General features: G+C 41.7%; 1 protein-coding gene across 1 annotated transcript; it reads right to left on the bottom strand.

Annotated features, from left to right (window-relative positions):
• Window positions 1-2,135: 2,135 nt before the first annotated feature.
• LOC145007278 (uncharacterized) lies at window positions 2,136-3,008 on the bottom strand. The gene is made up of 3 exons (XM_078966245.1): window positions 2,968-3,008; window positions 2,403-2,850; window positions 2,136-2,309 (listed from the first exon to the last, which is right to left on the bottom strand). The coding sequence occupies exons 1-3, from the start codon at window positions 3,006-3,008 to the stop codon at window positions 2,136-2,138; spliced, it is 663 nt and encodes a 220-aa protein (XP_078822371.1).
• Window positions 3,009-17,759: the final 14,751 nt, after the last annotated feature.

The raw sequence follows: 17,759 nt of genomic DNA, 5'->3' as shown, positions 1-17,759 counted from the left end.
TGGGTAATCGATAATTTGAAAAAAAAAAAAACATTTGATGAAAATTATATGTTGTGTGGGTATGATTTAAAATTATATATATTGAGAGAAAGTAAATTGATAATTGATGAAGTTACTTAATTCCAGTAATAGTGTTGACGACAAAGGTAAAAAGGTTTAATTATAAGTTAAAATGGATTATTGTCTCTGCAACAGTGGAGTGTACATTTCAAAAAAAAAAAAAATTGTAATGTGTGGAAAGAATAGGGATATATACAGTAAAGTCTCAATATTTTCATCGATTTGACAAGAAAGTTCTAAACTTTATTTTTTGACAGTAAAGTCCAAATTACCGGCAATTTTTGACACTTTTACCCTTTTTTCCCGGTTAGCCGGTAATTAGGACTTTTTTATCAACAAAATAAAGTTTAGGACTTTCTTGTCAAATCGTCAATTAGAACTTTACTGTAAAAAAATATGGTTTAGGACTTTTTTGTCAAATCGTTGAAAATATTGGGACTTTAGTGTATATATAATTTTTTTGTTAGAAATTTAATGGTATGATACTCTTTAAGCATAAGAGTTATTGAAACATTCTCTAATCAGCTAGATCCTATTGAAATCCTTTACTTTTGTTTCATGTTAAATCGTTTTTTTAATCTCAACAAACCGATATTGAAAAAATTGAGATAATCAAGAAAGAAAGAAAGAATAAGGGTTGTGTTGGTTTTTTGCAGTCTAAAAAATAGAGAAATAAGAAACCGAAAAAAACAAAATTACCCTTCTTTCTCTTCTCCACATTCACACCCTTTTAACTAGACATGTGTTGTTTGTGTTTGTATAAATCCAGGGCAATTTCGTTTTTTTAGGTTTCTAATTTCTCTATTTTTTAGACCGCAAAAATCCAACATAACCATAGTTCTTTCTTTCTTTCTTGACTATTTCAATTTTTTTCAGTGTCGGTTTGTTGAGATTAAAAAATAATATAACAAGAAACAAACGTAAAGGATTTCAATAAAATCTCGCTGATTAGAGAATGTTTTAATAACTCTTATGCTTAAAGAGTATCATAAAATTAAATTTCTAACCAAAAAAAAAATTATATATACACTAAAGTCCCATTATTTTTAACGATTTTACAAAAAAGTCATAAACTTTATTTTTTTGACAGTAAAGTCATAATTGACGATTTGACAAGAAAGTCCTAAACTTTATTTTGTTGACAAAAAAGTCATAATTACCGGCTAACCGGGGAAAAAAGGTAAAAGTGTCAAAAACTGCCGGTAATTTGAACTTTAATGTCAAAAAAATAAAATTTAGGACTTTCTTGTCAAATCGATGAAAATATTGTGATTTTACTGTATATATCCCGAGAAAATATTATAAAATAATAGGTATTTTCAGATTATGTAAACTCGTTGCAAAAAAATGGAGTATAAAGTTGTTGAGCGTGAAGAAATATGAGATAAAAGATGTGAGGGTTTATTAGTAAAATGTGTTTTGTTCCACTCAGTTCTATCTTTTTGGGTGGTATTAAAATCTAACAAAATAGTTGCATTTAACTTGATCAATAATTAATTTTGTTTTTTGTCCCATTCATGCCAAACACCATTTCAAAAACCCTTGTTATTTCTTTAGTGTCATGTACCAAACAATATCTTATTGACATGTACGTTCCTCATGATTGTATTTTTTTCATTGTTAAATTGCTATAATTTGAAATAAGGTAAATTTTACCCTTATTGACACGGATGTTCCTTATGATTTTTACAACTGATAAGTACTAGAAGGAGTTGTTGAAAACATTAGATGAGTTTATTTAAGGGATAATGACTTAAAAAGGTAACGAAGTTTCAAAAGTGTATAAAAAAGACCATTGTTGTTTTTTTTTTTGTACACAAAATACCATTTTACCGGCTATTGTAGGTTATCCGGTTTCCAAATGTTCAAAAAATACCATTGTTGTTTTTTTAGTACAAAAAATACCATTAATGTTACTATTTGTACACAGAATACCAACAAAATACACATGTGATCAACTAAAACATTGTGGTAACCAGATACTTCAGGTAAATAGGATGAGATGAGCGTAATCAGCAAGTGCTTGTTTAATTTTTGTTAAAATTGTTGGAAAAGATCTTACTTCCACCGTATGATCAGCCGAACAAGATTACAGGTGATGCTTCGGCTGATAAATTTTTCTTCAAATCAGTGATGAGAAGTGCGTAATCAGCAAGTGATTGTTCGACTGTTAGATAGGCTAAAGTAGAAGCATTCTTGTATGCCTCTTTCTGGCTTCCATATGGCATCGATTCACCATAATATCGATGCTAGATCAAATCACACAGCTTTTGATAAAATTGTATTATTAAAGGTCTGCAAGTGAACAAATTAATGTAGAGTAGAGTGATTAGGGCTTTTACTTCGGGGAAGATGACCATGGCACCAAAACGAGGGGCGAGTTCCCAAACGAAGTCGGTGTTGGCAGCGAACCATTCGATGTCGCCTTCGTTGCCGCAATAAAGGAAGATTGGGCCCAAACGACTAGGGCCCGGGCCCACCCAGTGATCGGAGTTGATGAGATAACGTTGTTGGAACTTGGGAAGATCATTGAAACTGAAATGATCAAGAGTCTGATCAAAGTATCGTGTCTCGTAAGTGTACATCGGCTGAACAAGAATTTTTGGGTTTTGAGAAGCCGTGGGGATTTGCCGAGAAACGGAGGTGGCCGGTGAGATTCCGGCGTTGATGAAAGTAGGCTGATGATTAGGAGGAAAAATAAGAAAAAGGGTTTTGTCATGGTGGTGGAGGGTGGCGATAAACAACAGTAGTGGCCGAAGAGAAGTGGAGGGTTCTTTATAAAAAAAGTAGCTAAATTTCCATTACATTCAAAGAAGGAAAAATGACTTAAAAAGGTAATGAAGTTTAAAAAATGTACAAAAAAGACCATTGTTTTTTTTTTTTTTTATACACAAAATACCATTTTACTGGCTATTGTAGGTTACCCACAATGTATTATTTGAACACATGTGTACTTTATTGGTATTTTGTATATAAAAAATATACTTTAATGGTATTTTAAGTACTAAAAATAAAATAATGGTATTTTTTTGTACATTTTTGAAACTTCATTACCTTTTTAAATCATTATCTCTTTATTTAATTTAGAGACCTTACATTTTGACATTTATTATTATTATTATTATTATTATTATTATTATTAAATAAAAGACCTAACATTTACTTATTCATTGTTATTAAGGTTAATAGGTTAATAAAATTTTAACTTTGTTCATATTAGGTCCTTAAGTTTAAATATATATATATATATATATATATATATATATATATATATATATATATATATATATATATATATATATATATTACACGATTATGGTTGTATATAACCATTTATAAAATATAATAAAATTTTAATTTTGTCAATATTAGGTCCATAAGGATTTTTTTATACATATTACACCAACATGATTGTTATAAACGTTTAAAGATTTAAGGATGAGTAATAAGGTTTTAATTTTGTCTTTATTAGGTCCTTCTTTTTAATATTTTTATCATTTTATCTAACTCTTTCACAATTTATACTAGTATCTAGTTAAATGTTTCATCATTTCATCTTCTTATTTTAGTCGCCCATTCATTATAACCACGGTCTCAATTGAAAAGTTACATAACATTTTTGTCATTTTTATAAAAAAAAAAGCAAAAAAAAAAGAAAAAGAAAAAGAAACTAACAATAATCAAAGTCTTAATGATTAAGGTTATGTTTATTACGTCACAGCTAGCTGATAAGCTACTTTATTTTTCGAGGTTTTTTAAGTTGTCATTTTTGGCAAGCTAAAAAGTAGCTTAAAAGCTAGCATTTTAATAAGTTACTTAGACTAGTTTTGTAAAAGTTTTTTTTAATTTCCAAATATACCCCTTAACTAATTAAGAAAACATATTTTTCAAATGCCTTTTTATGTCATTATATAAATTTCAGATAACTTATAAGCCAGTGGCAGAGCCATGGTCAAAGTAAAAAAGTATCCCCGATAAGTAATGGCATCGCCAACAGGGTTTCTCTGATACTTCATTTCTCGAACTACCTTAAGAACTTAGTAACGTGCACTCTACCTTCCACATGTCAAACTTGAAAAAGTGCCTATCCGATGAGACTCTTGTTATCCCACTCGACAAGATCGAGATCAATGAGAGCCTCAACTTTGTTGAAGAACCAGTAGAAGTCATGGACTGAGAGGTCAAGCAAACTTGAAACGACCCAAAAACACGACCCAAAAATTTTCGTTTTTCCATATAATCAAAACCATAATATAAGTATCATAACATAAAACATACGCGATGTATCCCCAAAACATAATAAAATATTGTGCGGAAAACTGTATCATACTACATCAATCCAAAACATCAAGAGACATCCCCAGGATAAAGCTATGCTGTGGTGTGTGCGATGCTGTCACCCCGAGCTCTTCCCTTTGCTTGCGGAAGTACCTGAAACCAAAACTGAAACTGTAAGCACGAAGCTTAGTGAGCTCCCCCAAAATACCACATACCATACAATAACATATAAACACATATTGGGCCTTGCCCACTGTATCGGGCCGAAGCCCGGAAACTGCATCGGACTGACGTCCGGAACTGACTGGGACCTTGTCCCCTGCATCGGACCGAAGTCCGGAACTAACTGCATCGGACCGAAGTCCGGAACTGACTGGGACCTTGTCCCCTGCATCGGACCGAAGTCCGGAACTAACTGCATCGGACCGAAGTCCGGAACTAACTGGGACCTTGTCCCCTGCATCGGACCGAAGTCCGGAACTAACTGCATCGGACCGAAGTCCGGAACTGACTGAACATGGCATAGCATAACACATCAACTAGCATAACACATATACGACATGCTACATAGGGCCGTGGCCCGGAACACATAATACTTAACACATAAAACATAGCACACAAATCCTGTTCGAACCATGAAGGCATCGAACATACTAACTGCTGCATCGGACCTAAATCCGGAAACTACTACTAACTGAACGGGCCAGCATTGTGGCCTTAGACCCGTTCCTACTGGAAGGAAACTCACCTCGTAAGCTGGCTGCTGAGTGTGTGGCTCGGAAAGCTAACGGCGGCTGCTCCTGAATCTCCTCGGCTACTAACCATAAACACACTCAATCAAATACTAAACACTGCGCTTGGGGTAAAATGACTCTTTTACCCTTGGTCAAAGTCAACTCTCCTTTGGGCTGACTCGCCGAGTTGGGCCACCCAACTCGCCGAGTCCTACTCTCATTTTTCCCTTACTCACTGCTACTCGTCGAGTCTGGCATCGACTCGACGAGTACCCTCTTGATCTAAGAACTCAGACAATCTTCATCCGACTCGCCGAGTCGTATGAACAGACTCGACGAGTTGTTCTTGATCCCCAAGAAGATTGCCTTGGACTCGCCGAGTTGTATGAACAACTCGCCGAGTCCCTCCATCACTGAGTCTACTCTCAACTCGCTGAGTCCACTCCCTAACTCATCTCGTCCACTCGACACTGATTAAACTGAAGGACTCGGGACTCGCGACCCGACTCGTCGAGTCGTTCTTCCGACTCGCCGAGTCGCCGCCATGCAACAGATCTCTACTTGATTTTGTTTGAATCCAATGCATACAATTGATAGATCTGAGTCCAATAAGCTATTTTACCACGTAAAGTTTCCAACTTTACGTGCACAACCTCATGAATAAGGGAAATAAAGCTAAAAGATACATAAAATGGGTAGATCTATGGTTATCATGCAATATAACTCCAAAAAGACAGTAGATCTGGGCTCTACAACACCCCAACATTCAGATCCATAGATATTCCGACTTAATAAGACATTCATGCAAGTGCAAGGCTTGGAACAAGCATCAACTAGCTCTTAGGAGAGCTCTAATGGAAGTTTAAAGCATATAACAAGATGGAACTCCGAAAATACCTCTATTAGCTCTGATTTGGCCTTGGATCTTTGCACTACAACACTTCTCCTTGCTTCTTCCTTCTTCTCCTTCTTCACACCTTCACAAAATGGCACCAAAACACATATAAGCTCTTCAATGGAGGTTTGGGGCTCTAACACTGTGTTCTCAGGGTGAGGGAGGCGAGAATGGGGGCTATAAGGTGGTATAAATAGTGGGCAAACCCGGGGATTTAGGGTTTCACCCAGACGGACGGACTCGCCGAGTCCGGGATATGGACTCGCCGAGTCCCCAGCTTCCGCGTGCACAAAATACGCGACCCAACTCGGCGAGTCAGGCTAGAACTCGCCGAGTCCCTCTTGAAAACTTAGACAATTAATAATTAATTAACATACCGGGAACGGGTCGTTACAATTCTCCCCCACTTGTCTCAGACTTCGTCCTCGAAGTCTGCTACGACTGGATCTGCAAATAACTCCGGGTAGTGCGCTCTCATCTTCTCCTCAGCCTCCCACGTCCATTCAGACCCCTTCCGGTGCCGCCACTGCACCTTTACTAGCTGAATTACCTTGTTCCTCAAGGTCTTGGTCTTCCGTTCCAGAACCGCGACCGGCTTCTCGATATAATTTAGGCCGCTATCAACCTGAATGTCCTCTAAGGGAACGACTGCTGTCTCATCCACCAAACACTTCCTCAACTGCGACACGTGGAAGGTGTTGTGTATCAGACTTAGCTCCTCAGGAAGATCTAACCGATAAGCAACCCGACCCACCCGGGCCAAAACCCTGAAAGGACCAATGAATCTGGGGCCCAATTTGCCCCTCTTCCGGAACCTGATGACACCTTTCCAAGGTGAGACTTTCAGAAGAACCATATCTCCCACCTGGAACTCCAAGTCTGAACGCCTCCTGTCGGCGTAGCTCTTCTGCCGACTCTGCGCAGTCTGCAGCCTACTACGGACCTGCTGGATCAACTCCGTCGTCTTGAGCACCACTTCGGTGCTCCCTATGACTCGCTGACTGACCTCACCCCAACAAATCGGGGTCCTGCACTTCCTGCCATATAACATCTCAAAAGGAGGTCGATCAATGCTCGCATGATAACTGTTGTTATACGAGAATTCCGCTAACGGAAGATACGTATCCCAACTGCCCCCAAAATCTAGAACATATGCCCTAAGCATGTCCTCGAGAGTCTGAATCGTCCTCTCGCTCTGCCCGTCAGTCTGAGGATGAAAAGCGGTGCTGAAATGGAGACGAGTACCCATCTCGTCGTGGAATCGCTTCCAGAATCTGGACGTGAAACGAACATCTCGGTCCGACACCACCGATACCGGCACTCCATGACGTGCCACAATCTCTCGCACATAGATATCGGCTAACTTCTCCGCCGATATACTCTCCCGAATCGGAATAAAATGGGCACTCTTCGTCAACCGATCCACTACTACCCATATCGAGTCCACTCCACGTGCGGTCCTGGGAAGTTTGGTGATAAAATCCATGGTGATATCCTCCCATTTCCACACGGGAATGTCCAACGGCTGCATCTTGCCGTGAGGTCTCTGGTGCTCCTCCTTGAATTTCCGGCAGGTCAAACATCTCTCCACATACCAAGCGACATCTCGCTTCATGCAGGGCCACCAATAATCAGGTCGAAGATCTCGATACATCTTCGTCGCCCCTGGGTGGATAGAAAACCGAGACTTATGAGCCTCGTCCATCAATACTTGCCGTACCCCACCCCAGTACGGTACCCATATCCTACCATGAAGTGTCAACAAACCACGACTGTCGTAATCAAATGAAGCTACTCGGCCCACTATCCTTTCACACTTCTGCCTCTCCTCCTTGAGATCCTCCATCTGAGCCTCCTTGATCCGCTCCAACAACGGAGTGATCACTGTCATCCTCATGCACAGATCTCTGATAGGGGCCGTCGACACCTTGCGGCTCAGGGCGTCGGCCACCACATTGGCCTTCCCTGGATGATAAAGGATCTCACAGTCATAGTCCTTCAGCACGTCTAACCATCTCCTCTGTCTCATGTTCAAACTCGGCTGATCCATAAGATATCGCAAACTCTTGTGATCCGTGTAAATAGTACAGCGGACCCCATAAAGGTAATGTCTCCAAATCTTGAGGGCAAACACAACTGCCCCCAACTCCAAATCGTGAGTAGGATAATTAGCCTCGTGAGGCTTCAACTGTCTCGAGGCATAAGCTACCACATGGCCTCGCTGCATTAATACTGCTCCCATGCCTGTGATCGAAGCATCACAATAGACTACGAAGTCCTCTACTCCCTCTGGCAAGGTAAGGATCGGGGCCTCGCACAATCTCTACCTGAGAGTCTCGAACGCCGCCTGCTGCTCAGGCCCCCAACGAAAAACCACCGACTTCTTGGTTAGTCGGGTGAGCGGCACTGCTATCTTGGAGAAGTCCTGAATAAATCTCCGATAATACCCTGCCAACCCCAGGAAGCTCCGAATCTCAGATGGAGACCTCGGGACCTCCCACTGCATCACGGCCTCAATCTTGGCCGGATCTACCAAAATACCCTTCTGGTTGACGAGGTGACCAAGAAACTGCACCTCGCGCAACCAGAACTCACACTTGGAGAACTTTGCGAATAGTCTCTCCCTCCTCAAAGTCTCCAACACCTCCCGCAGGTGCTCCTCATGCTGCCCCTGGGTCTTGGAATACACCAAGATGTCATCTATAAACACTATCACTGACCGATCTAGCATCGGTCTGCACACGCGGTTCATGAGGTCCATGAACGCGGCTGGGGCATTGGTGAGCCCAAATGGCATCACCACGAACTCATAATGACCATACCGGGTCCTGAAAGCAGTCTTCTGTACATCCTCATCTCTAACCCTCATCTGATGATAACCGGAGCGTAGATCGATCTTGGAGAACCAAGACGCTCCCTGAAGCTGATCAAACAAGTCATCTATCCTCGGAAGTGGGTAACGGTTCTTTACCGTTACTTTGTTCAACTCCCGATAATCAATGCACATACGATGCGACCCATCCTTCTTCCTCACAAATAAGATCGGCGCTCCCCAAGGCGAACTGCTCGGCCGAATGAAACCCTTGTCTAACAGCTCCTGAAGCTGTGTAGACAACTCCTGCATCTCAGGTGGAGCAAGTCGATACGGTGCTTTGGCTATCGGGGCCGCACCAGGAACTAGGTCGATCCTGAACTCAACCTGCCTCTCTGGAGGTATCCCCGGCAAATCCTCGGGGAATACATCCGGGTAGTCACGAACAACAGGAACATCATCAATCGCCGACTTGCCCTTCTCCCAGGCATCCAAGACGTAAGCTACAAAACCGGCGCAACCCTGCTGAACATAGCGCCTCGCCCTCGCGGCGGAACAGAAGATCGGTCCTCGCTGGGGCCTCTCGCCCTGAATCACTATCTCTCCCCCGCTGGGGGTGCGAACCCTCACTAGTTGTAGCTCACAATCAATCACCGCCCCATTGGGGCTCAGCCAATCCATGCCCACAATAACTTTATTCCCACGCAGGGGAATAGGAACTAGGTCCACTGAAAACTGCTCATCAAATATCTGAAGGGAACACCCTCTATGTACTCTGCCGACCCTCACGGTCCTATCATCTGCTATCTCAACCTCTAGTGGGCAATCCAGTTCCTCGGGAGCTCTGCTAAGTCTCTTGCTAAGCGCAAGCGATACGAATGATCGGGTAGCCCCCGAATCGAACAATACCAAAGCAGGGATGCCGTTCACCGAGAACGACCCTAAATAAAACATATCATCAAGTAATATTCAAGCAATATAATAACAAGAGATGAAGGAAAGATTCATACCCGTCACCACATCAGGAGTCGCTCGCGCCTCCTCTGCTGTCATCTGAAATGCCCTGCTCTTCGCCACCGGCGCATCAGCTCGGCCCTGGCCATCCGTAATCCTCAGGGTGGCAGGGGCAGGTGCAACCACCTTCCCTGCTGCAGCTAAACTGGGACACTGGGACCTTTTGTGTCCCCTCTGATTGCACTGAAAGCAAATCAGATCTGATGCTGAAACCGCAGTAGCAGGGGCCGTACAATCCCTGCTCATATGCCCAATCCGACCGCACTTGTAGCAGCCGGAACTCCCTGCCTTGCACGCCCCCTCGTGCATCCTCCCACACTTGCCACACCGACCGTGGCTCTACTGACTCCTGGACCTGTGATCTGAAACCTTGGGCTTTTTGCCCGCACTACCTGAACCCGAAACCGCCTCCGGTTTCCTCTTCCTCTCCATCTCGAGATCAATCTCCCTCTCCCTGGCTCTAGCAATCATGTCGTCTAGCGTTTTACAACTGGACCGGCTCACAAACATGCGGATATCACTCCGCAACATCTCATGATAATGGGCCTTCTTCATCTCCTCATCGGCTGCATACTGAGGAACAAGAAGAGCCCTCTCCCTGAACTTGGCGGTGATCTCCGCCACTGACTCGGTAGTCTGAGTAAGATCCTGGAACTCCCTGGCTAGCTGCTGCACCTCAATGACCGGTGCAAACTCTGCCCTGAACCTGGTAGAGAAATCAGTCCAGGTCATAGCATCCAACGCCGCATCATCCCCGATGGCGTGTCCGACCTCCTCCCACCAATCCCGTGCCCTGTACTTCAGTAGGCAGGACGCCAATCTGACCTTGTCCCCCTCGGGACACCTGCTAGTGCAGAAGGCGTTGGCCACATCCGCCAACCATCTAGTACTCGCTATGGGGTCCCGTGCCCCATGATAGTCTGGAGCTCCGCACGCCCTGAACTCCCTGAATGTAAGAGTGCGCGAACCCATCACGGCCGCCATCTCAGCCCGAAAAGTACTCAATCGCTCATCCATCAGCTCTAAAATACCCTCCTTGATCGAACCGAAGATCACAGGAGTCTGCTCTAGTATGATGCGGGTAACCTCAGAAGAAAGGAACTCCCTAGTCTGCTCATCCATCTGTCCGACCTCCGGGTCTGATCCCGATCCTGATCCCCCTCCGGCATCTGAACTGCCGGCTGCTGGCCTCGGACGCAAAACTACCATTCTGAAACATATCATAACAACATCAGAACGCTGAAATATTTCAAGGGATCATGATACGACTACTAGCTTCGTGGTCTTGTCTTGGCCTTCCTTGATTCGAGTACGGATCCTCTGCTTTCAGTAGTATGGGCCCCTACTACCTTCCACATCTATCCGTACTTTCCTCAAGAACTGCCTTGACTTCCCCAAGTCACTTCTACTACTGCCATTCTCTGCTATTCTCATCCTAGGCTTGCCCTAGGGAAACTTCAAGCTCGACACAACTGGTCCTCAGCTGCTGAAGGTTTCCTCATAACGCCAATTAGCCATTACCTAAACACCATCACATGTGATGAGGATCAGATAATCCTTCGAGTAAAGGACCCGTCCCTATAATGGTTGGACTCAAACAAGAGCTGCGCAATAGGGCCAGTTCCAGTACTCTGAGATTATTCAATCCTAGTCACATGTGGTGTGACGTGTTCACCTAATGGCTAACTCCTATCACTCGGAACCCCCACTAAGCACAAAGCAAGCAGCATTCAGACACGGAAAACAGACTCAAGCAAGCTATTCTCATAACAAGAAACTGCACTAGCATAAGATGCTAAGCTCCTGCTATCGGGCATAACCTAATCAGGCTATCCTACTGCTGTCTACTCAGTACTAGCATGCAATACTCATAAAGCTGTAACACATAAGCAGGCACATAAGGCATTCTCCTAAATCCTTAGTCCTATACTAGCATGCTGTTCTACTAAAACTGAAATTGAACAAATAACTTGTATGGGTAATTTGGGAGTACTTACTTGAGCTCGGCTGACCGCATGCACACACCTCTATCTTGTTAAAAAAAATTCTTCCTTTCTAAGTACTTTCAAAATTCTTTTTATAAAACGTTTTTATTTTAATAAAATCCTTCATTTCCCTTAGTTTGAGTTCAGATACACCCGAAAGTGTATCCGAATCCCTCAAACCAGGGCCCTGATACTCACTTGAAACGACCCAAAAACACGACCCAAAAATTTTCGTTTTTCCATATAATCAAAACCATAATATAAGTATCATAACATAAAACATACGCGATGTATCCCTAAAACATAATAAAATATTGTGCGGAAAACTGTATCATACTACATCAATCCAAAACATCAAGAGACATCCCCAGGATAATGCTATGCTGTGGTGTGTGCGATGCTGTCACCCCGAGCTCTTCCCTTTGCTTGCGGAAGTACCTAAAACCAAAACTGAAACTGTAAGCACGAAGCTTAGTGAGCTCCCCCAAAATACCACATACCATACAATAACATATAAACACATATTGGGCCTTGCCCACTGCATCGGGCCGAAGCCCGGAAACTGCATCGGACCGACGTCCGGAACTGATTGGGACCTTGTCCCCTGCATCGGACCGAAGTCCGGAACTAACTGCATCGGACCGAAGTCCGAAACTAACTGCATCGGACCGAAGTCCGGAACTAACTGGGACCTTGTCCCCTGCATCGGACCGAAGTCCGGAACTAACTGCATCGGACCGAAGTCCGGAACTGACTGAACATGGCATAGCATAACACATCAACTAGCATAACACATATACGACATGCTACATAGGGCCGTGGCCCGGAACACATAATACTTAACACATAAAACATAGCACACAAATCCTGTTCGAACCACGAAGGCATCGAACATACTAACTGCTGCATCGGACCTAAATCCGGAAACTACTACTAACTGAACGGGCCGGCATTGTGGCCTTAGACCCGTTCCTACTGGAAGGAAACTCACCTCGTAAGCTGGCTGCTGAGTGTGTGGCTCGGAAAGCTAACGGCGGCTGCTCCTGAATCTCCTCGGCTACTAACCATAAACACACTCAATCAAATACTAAACACTGCGCTTGGGGTAAAATGACTCTTTTACCCTTGGTCAAAGTCAACTCTCCTTTGGGCTGACTCGCCGAGTTGGGCCACCCAACTCGCCGAGTCCTACTCTCATTTTTCCCTTACTCACTGCTACTCGTCGAGTCTGGCATCGACTCGACGAGTACCCTCTTGATCCAAGAACTCAAACAATCTTCATCCGACTCGCCGAGTCGTATGAACAGACTCGACGAGTTGTTCTTGATCCCCAAGAAGATTGCCTTGGACTCGCCGAGTTGTATGAACAACTCGCCGAGTCCCTCCATCACTGAGTCTACTCTCAACTCGCTGAGTCCACTCCCTAACTCATCTCGTCCACTCGACACTGATTAAACTGAAGGACTCGGGACTCGCGACCCGACTCGTCGAGTCGTTCTTCCGACTCGCCGAGTCGCCGCCATGCAACAGATCTCTACTTGATTTTGTTTGAATCCAATGCATACAATTGATAGATCTGAGTCCAATAAGCTGTTTTACCACGTAAAGTTTCCAACTTTACGTGCACAACCTCATGAATAAGGGAAATAAAGCTAAAAGATACATAAAATGGGTAGATCTATGGTTATCATGCAATATAACTCCAAAAAGACAGTAGATCTGGGCTCTACAACACCCCAACATTCAGATCCATAGATATTCCGACTTAATAAGACATTCATGCAAGTGCAAGGCTTGGAACAAGCATCAACTAGCTCTTAGGAGAGCTCTAATGGAATTTTAAAGCATATAACAAGATGGAACTCCGAAAATACCTCTATTAGCTCTGATTTGGCCTTGGATCTTTGCACTACAACACTTCTCCTTGCTTCTTCCTTCTTCTCCTTCTTCACACCTTCACAAAATGGCACCAAAACACATATAAGCTCTTCAATGGAGGTTTGGGGCTCTAACACTGTGTTCTCAGGGTGAGGGAGGCGAGAATGGGGGCTATAAGGTGGTATAAATAGTGGGCAAACCCGGGGATTTAGGGTTTCACCCAGACGGACGGACTCGCCGAGTCCGGGATATGGACTCGCCGAGTCCCCGGCTTCCGCGTGCACAAAATACGCGACCCAACTCGGCGATTCAGGCTAGAACTCGCCGAGTCCCTCTTGAAAACTTAGACAATTAATAATTAATTAACATACCGGGAACGGGTCGTTACAAAACGAAGCAAAGTCGTATCCCGATAGTGAAGGTTCGCTGGAATGCCAAGCGGGGAACTGAATTCACTTGGGAGTGTGAGGATCAAATGAAACTAAAATATCCTCATCTTTTTACTTAGTTATTTGTAATTGCTTAAACTCTAATTACGGGAAGAAATTCTCGTTAACGGGGGATCGATGTGACAACCCAAAATTTCTATCTTAGAAAGCCATTCAATTCAATCGACAGTCAGACTCGAATTTGCTACCTTTTGGCGTTGTAAGAGGTCTGTTTGAGTGTTCAAAGCCTAGTACATTCAAGGATTGGGGGTTAGGAAGTATCCACTAGAGTTCATTGTGCATCATTCACACCAGAAAACTCCATCACTTGGAGTTTACGATCGTAAACTAGAGCTTACGGCCGTAAACTCTTGTTTGGCCGTGAACTCCACCCTTAGGTATGATATTCCTTCATTTTTCTTCACTTCTCACACTTACAAGTCGAGAACACTCATTTATCTCTCAAGTATCATCAAAAACACTTCCATTTCTCGTCAAATTGTAAGTGATTCTTCCATTTATAAGTTGATATCTTTCTTAATCTAGTAAAACCCCATTATTTCATCCATGACTTCATCTCTTTTTGGGTTAGATCTTCAAGAACACAAAGAACACTAGTTTCTTTGGGTCGTAATCACCCCTTTTAGCTTCCAAATCATAAGTATCCTTTCCATATACCTGATATTCACTAGAAGCTATTGATTAGCATACAAGAAACAACCTTTTTGGCAAGAACATCAAGAGTTTACGGACATAAACCCTTGCATGGCCTTAAACCCTTCTTGATTTATGTCATAGCCATGAACTACTTCAAGTCTTGGCCATAAACTCTAGCTACTTCCTGTGTTGGTCGTAAACTCTTCAGTCGTGAACACATCTGGGCCGTAAACACACTCTTGTGTGGCCGTGAACACCTTTTGTACAATCATATGTGATTGTAACACTACATTCCAAGTGTTTCCTAGTCCCTAAGGTTGTTCCCTAACATGATTAGTTGCTATATACACTACTTATATACATATATGTGTCAATATATGCTTAATAGGATCCGTTTGTGCTCGAGGCTTCACTTAACACTTAGCATCCTATATCAATTCTTCCTTCCATACCACTTACTACAAGTGAGTTCATACCCCTACAATCAACCTTTTACATGTTTTAAATGCTTTTTTTTTGGGGGGGGGGGGGGTTACAAGTCGAAACACAATAGAATTGTGTTTAGTTTTACATTTAAATTCTTGCAAACATAAAACTTTACTGTTTTCCAACACTGTTAAACTTCATTTTCAAAACCCTTTATGTTAAATTACTTATAAAACCCCTTTTTCTTTCAAAATCATATTCACATGGATATTTAAGTATAAACATACTTTAATGGACTTAGGACTAATGTTAACAACCTTGACTCTCGTTCCTTGTTTGGTTGTGGTCTTAGGGTAGGATTCACTAGTTTGACAGCCGATTAACTTATAATTATACATACTAAATACTTATATGAATATTAAACCTCATTTGCAAGGATATACTTAACTTAATCATTTATGATTAACAAGTGAGTCTTTCAACAAGTCAATTATACAACAAACATGCTATTAAATTATAATATGTATAGTTTAGAGAATTACTATTTACTCTTCTCGCACAATGAAACTTACACGAGTCAGTCCATAGCATGAGTCAGATCATTCATACTATATAAGAACAAAAAAGGAACATTTACATTTACAAACAAGAACATATTCATTTACAAAAGGAACATTTACACTATAACAAGAACAAGATAACAATAATGTGAGATACTATTTCATGGCACAACAATACACTTGCTGTGTCACGTTTTTGTAACCAGAGTCTCTTGGAGGGAGAGCGTGAGTTTGTGTATAGATCTATACATGATTGACCATCCCACACATCCCTGCTAGCTACAGTGGGATCTACAGGTCCACGGGTGAACAAATGTCATACCTTTTCGACGCCTGAAAAATGTCAAGTACTTACACTAGACCGATCAAGGATGGTTACAACCTTATCACATTTTCATCTAAATTAACCAACACGGTTATAAGATGGTAATATAATATTTGAGTATCATTCATTAGTACAAACATTTTATTTACATTACTATAAGAGAACAAGCAACAAACGGTACAGTCTTGGTAGAAGACTACATTTTCATTACAAACAGAAAATAAAGGATTTTCTGGGAAAACAAACAAACCTTTTTATGATACATCCATAAACCATTTTATGAAGTAAATACAACAATAATGACACTAAACTGCTTATGAACTCACCAACTTAAATGCTGATCTTCTCTTTCAAAATAACTTGTATCCTCAAGTCACCAGTAGACAAGTACAGATGACTAGGTTTTGTGAAGGCAGAACTTATTGAAGACTCGCCTTATTCTTTTGATACACATTCATTTTTGGTGTCATTTAACTTTACAAAGAACACACATGTATTAACTATACTATTTAATGTAATGGATGTTGTTTCTTGATTTACTATATTGCATTGTTATGATACTGTACATGACGTCATCCACCCCAGAACGTTTCCACCGTTCCGGTTTTGGGGTGTGACAGCTGAGCAGCAGCATCTCTTACAGTTGTTCAAAGTAGAACATGTTGACCTTATTTGACGGATCTACATATAGATTCACCTTTTTCTTTTTCCAAGTAAAAATCTCTCCATTCTTACTTCCTAATGATCATATTCTTTAACAATTAGCAATGGGGCACGAGTAGGGCAACCCATGCTATTTGCATTGAATACATTTGTTGAGGATTAGAAGCAGCCATTTAAGTTAAGATATTGTGAGCAAAAGTGGTATATAGAAGAACTTTTATCTTGAACACAGAAATGATTGAAATACCAAGGTAATTTCAAATCAATGATAATTTGATCTTGTGGATTCAAAGGATAACCACTCAAGCTCTGATACCATTTGTGAGAACAAGGATGATCTGATGCGCAGGGACAAGGTTTGAAAACTCAAACATTGAATGAATGCTTAAGATCAATGTTTGCTTACTAATAAGTATTCCAATCAAGTCTGAATAAGTACTTCACACAAAGTATTCAAGATATAAATGAAGAGAGAAGATAATGATCAATGTAAAGATATTAAATGAAGAACAATGAGAATGTTTTAAGAGAACTAAAGTGACTTAGTAAAAATGCCAAATTAAGTGAAAGATCCGTTTTTGACTTTGCATTGAAAGCTCCTATAAATAGGAGTGAAGGTTACATTGAATGAACTAGGATACTGACATAGGACTGGACAATAGAAATGTTCCTGACATTCTGATTGTCTAATATTACAAAAAGACTAAGTCCTATGAAATGTCATATCAATACAAAGACAAACTTTATTAAATGCACAAAGGAAAAATATAGTGACTCTAGATCATCACACATTTCGGACATGATGATCATTCCAGAATGTCGTCACTTATGCTTCCCATCTCCTTCTCTTTCGGTCCAGACAGATTCCGGACCACTCTTCACATTCGACTCCGGACCATTCTTTATTTCGGAACACATGCACTTTGGAATTGTAACTTAGGATTGCTAGAGGTTCACTTTCAGGTTCCAACATTAAGAGGTCGGTTGTTGTTAGCTGCAAGTAGTTTGTGCATTTTTTTATTTACTGCCACGCCTCTTCCTTTC

Source organism: Lactuca saligna, chromosome 7 (assembly GCF_052625555.1).
Source record: "Lactuca saligna cultivar CGN05327 chromosome 7, ASM5262555v1, whole genome shotgun sequence".
In the NCBI taxonomy this organism is placed as follows: Eukaryota; Viridiplantae; Streptophyta; class Magnoliopsida; order Asterales; family Asteraceae; genus Lactuca; species Lactuca saligna.
This window is presented reverse-complemented; position numbering and strand designations above follow the sequence as displayed.

Excerpts from the sequence above, each read along its gene's own strand:
- LOC145007278 (XM_078966245.1), bottom strand. The coding sequence starts at position 3,008 with ATGTGTTCAAATAATACATTGTGGGTAACCTACAATAGCCA. Across the intron at positions 2,851-2,967 it reads TGGGTAACCTACAATAGCCA|CTACTTTTTTTATAAAGAAC; the intron begins GTAAAATGGTAT and ends ATGGAAATTTAG. Across the intron at positions 2,310-2,402 it reads CCATGGTCATCTTCCCCGAA|CATCGATATTATGGTGAATC; the intron begins GTAAAAGCCCTA and ends GATTTGATCTAG.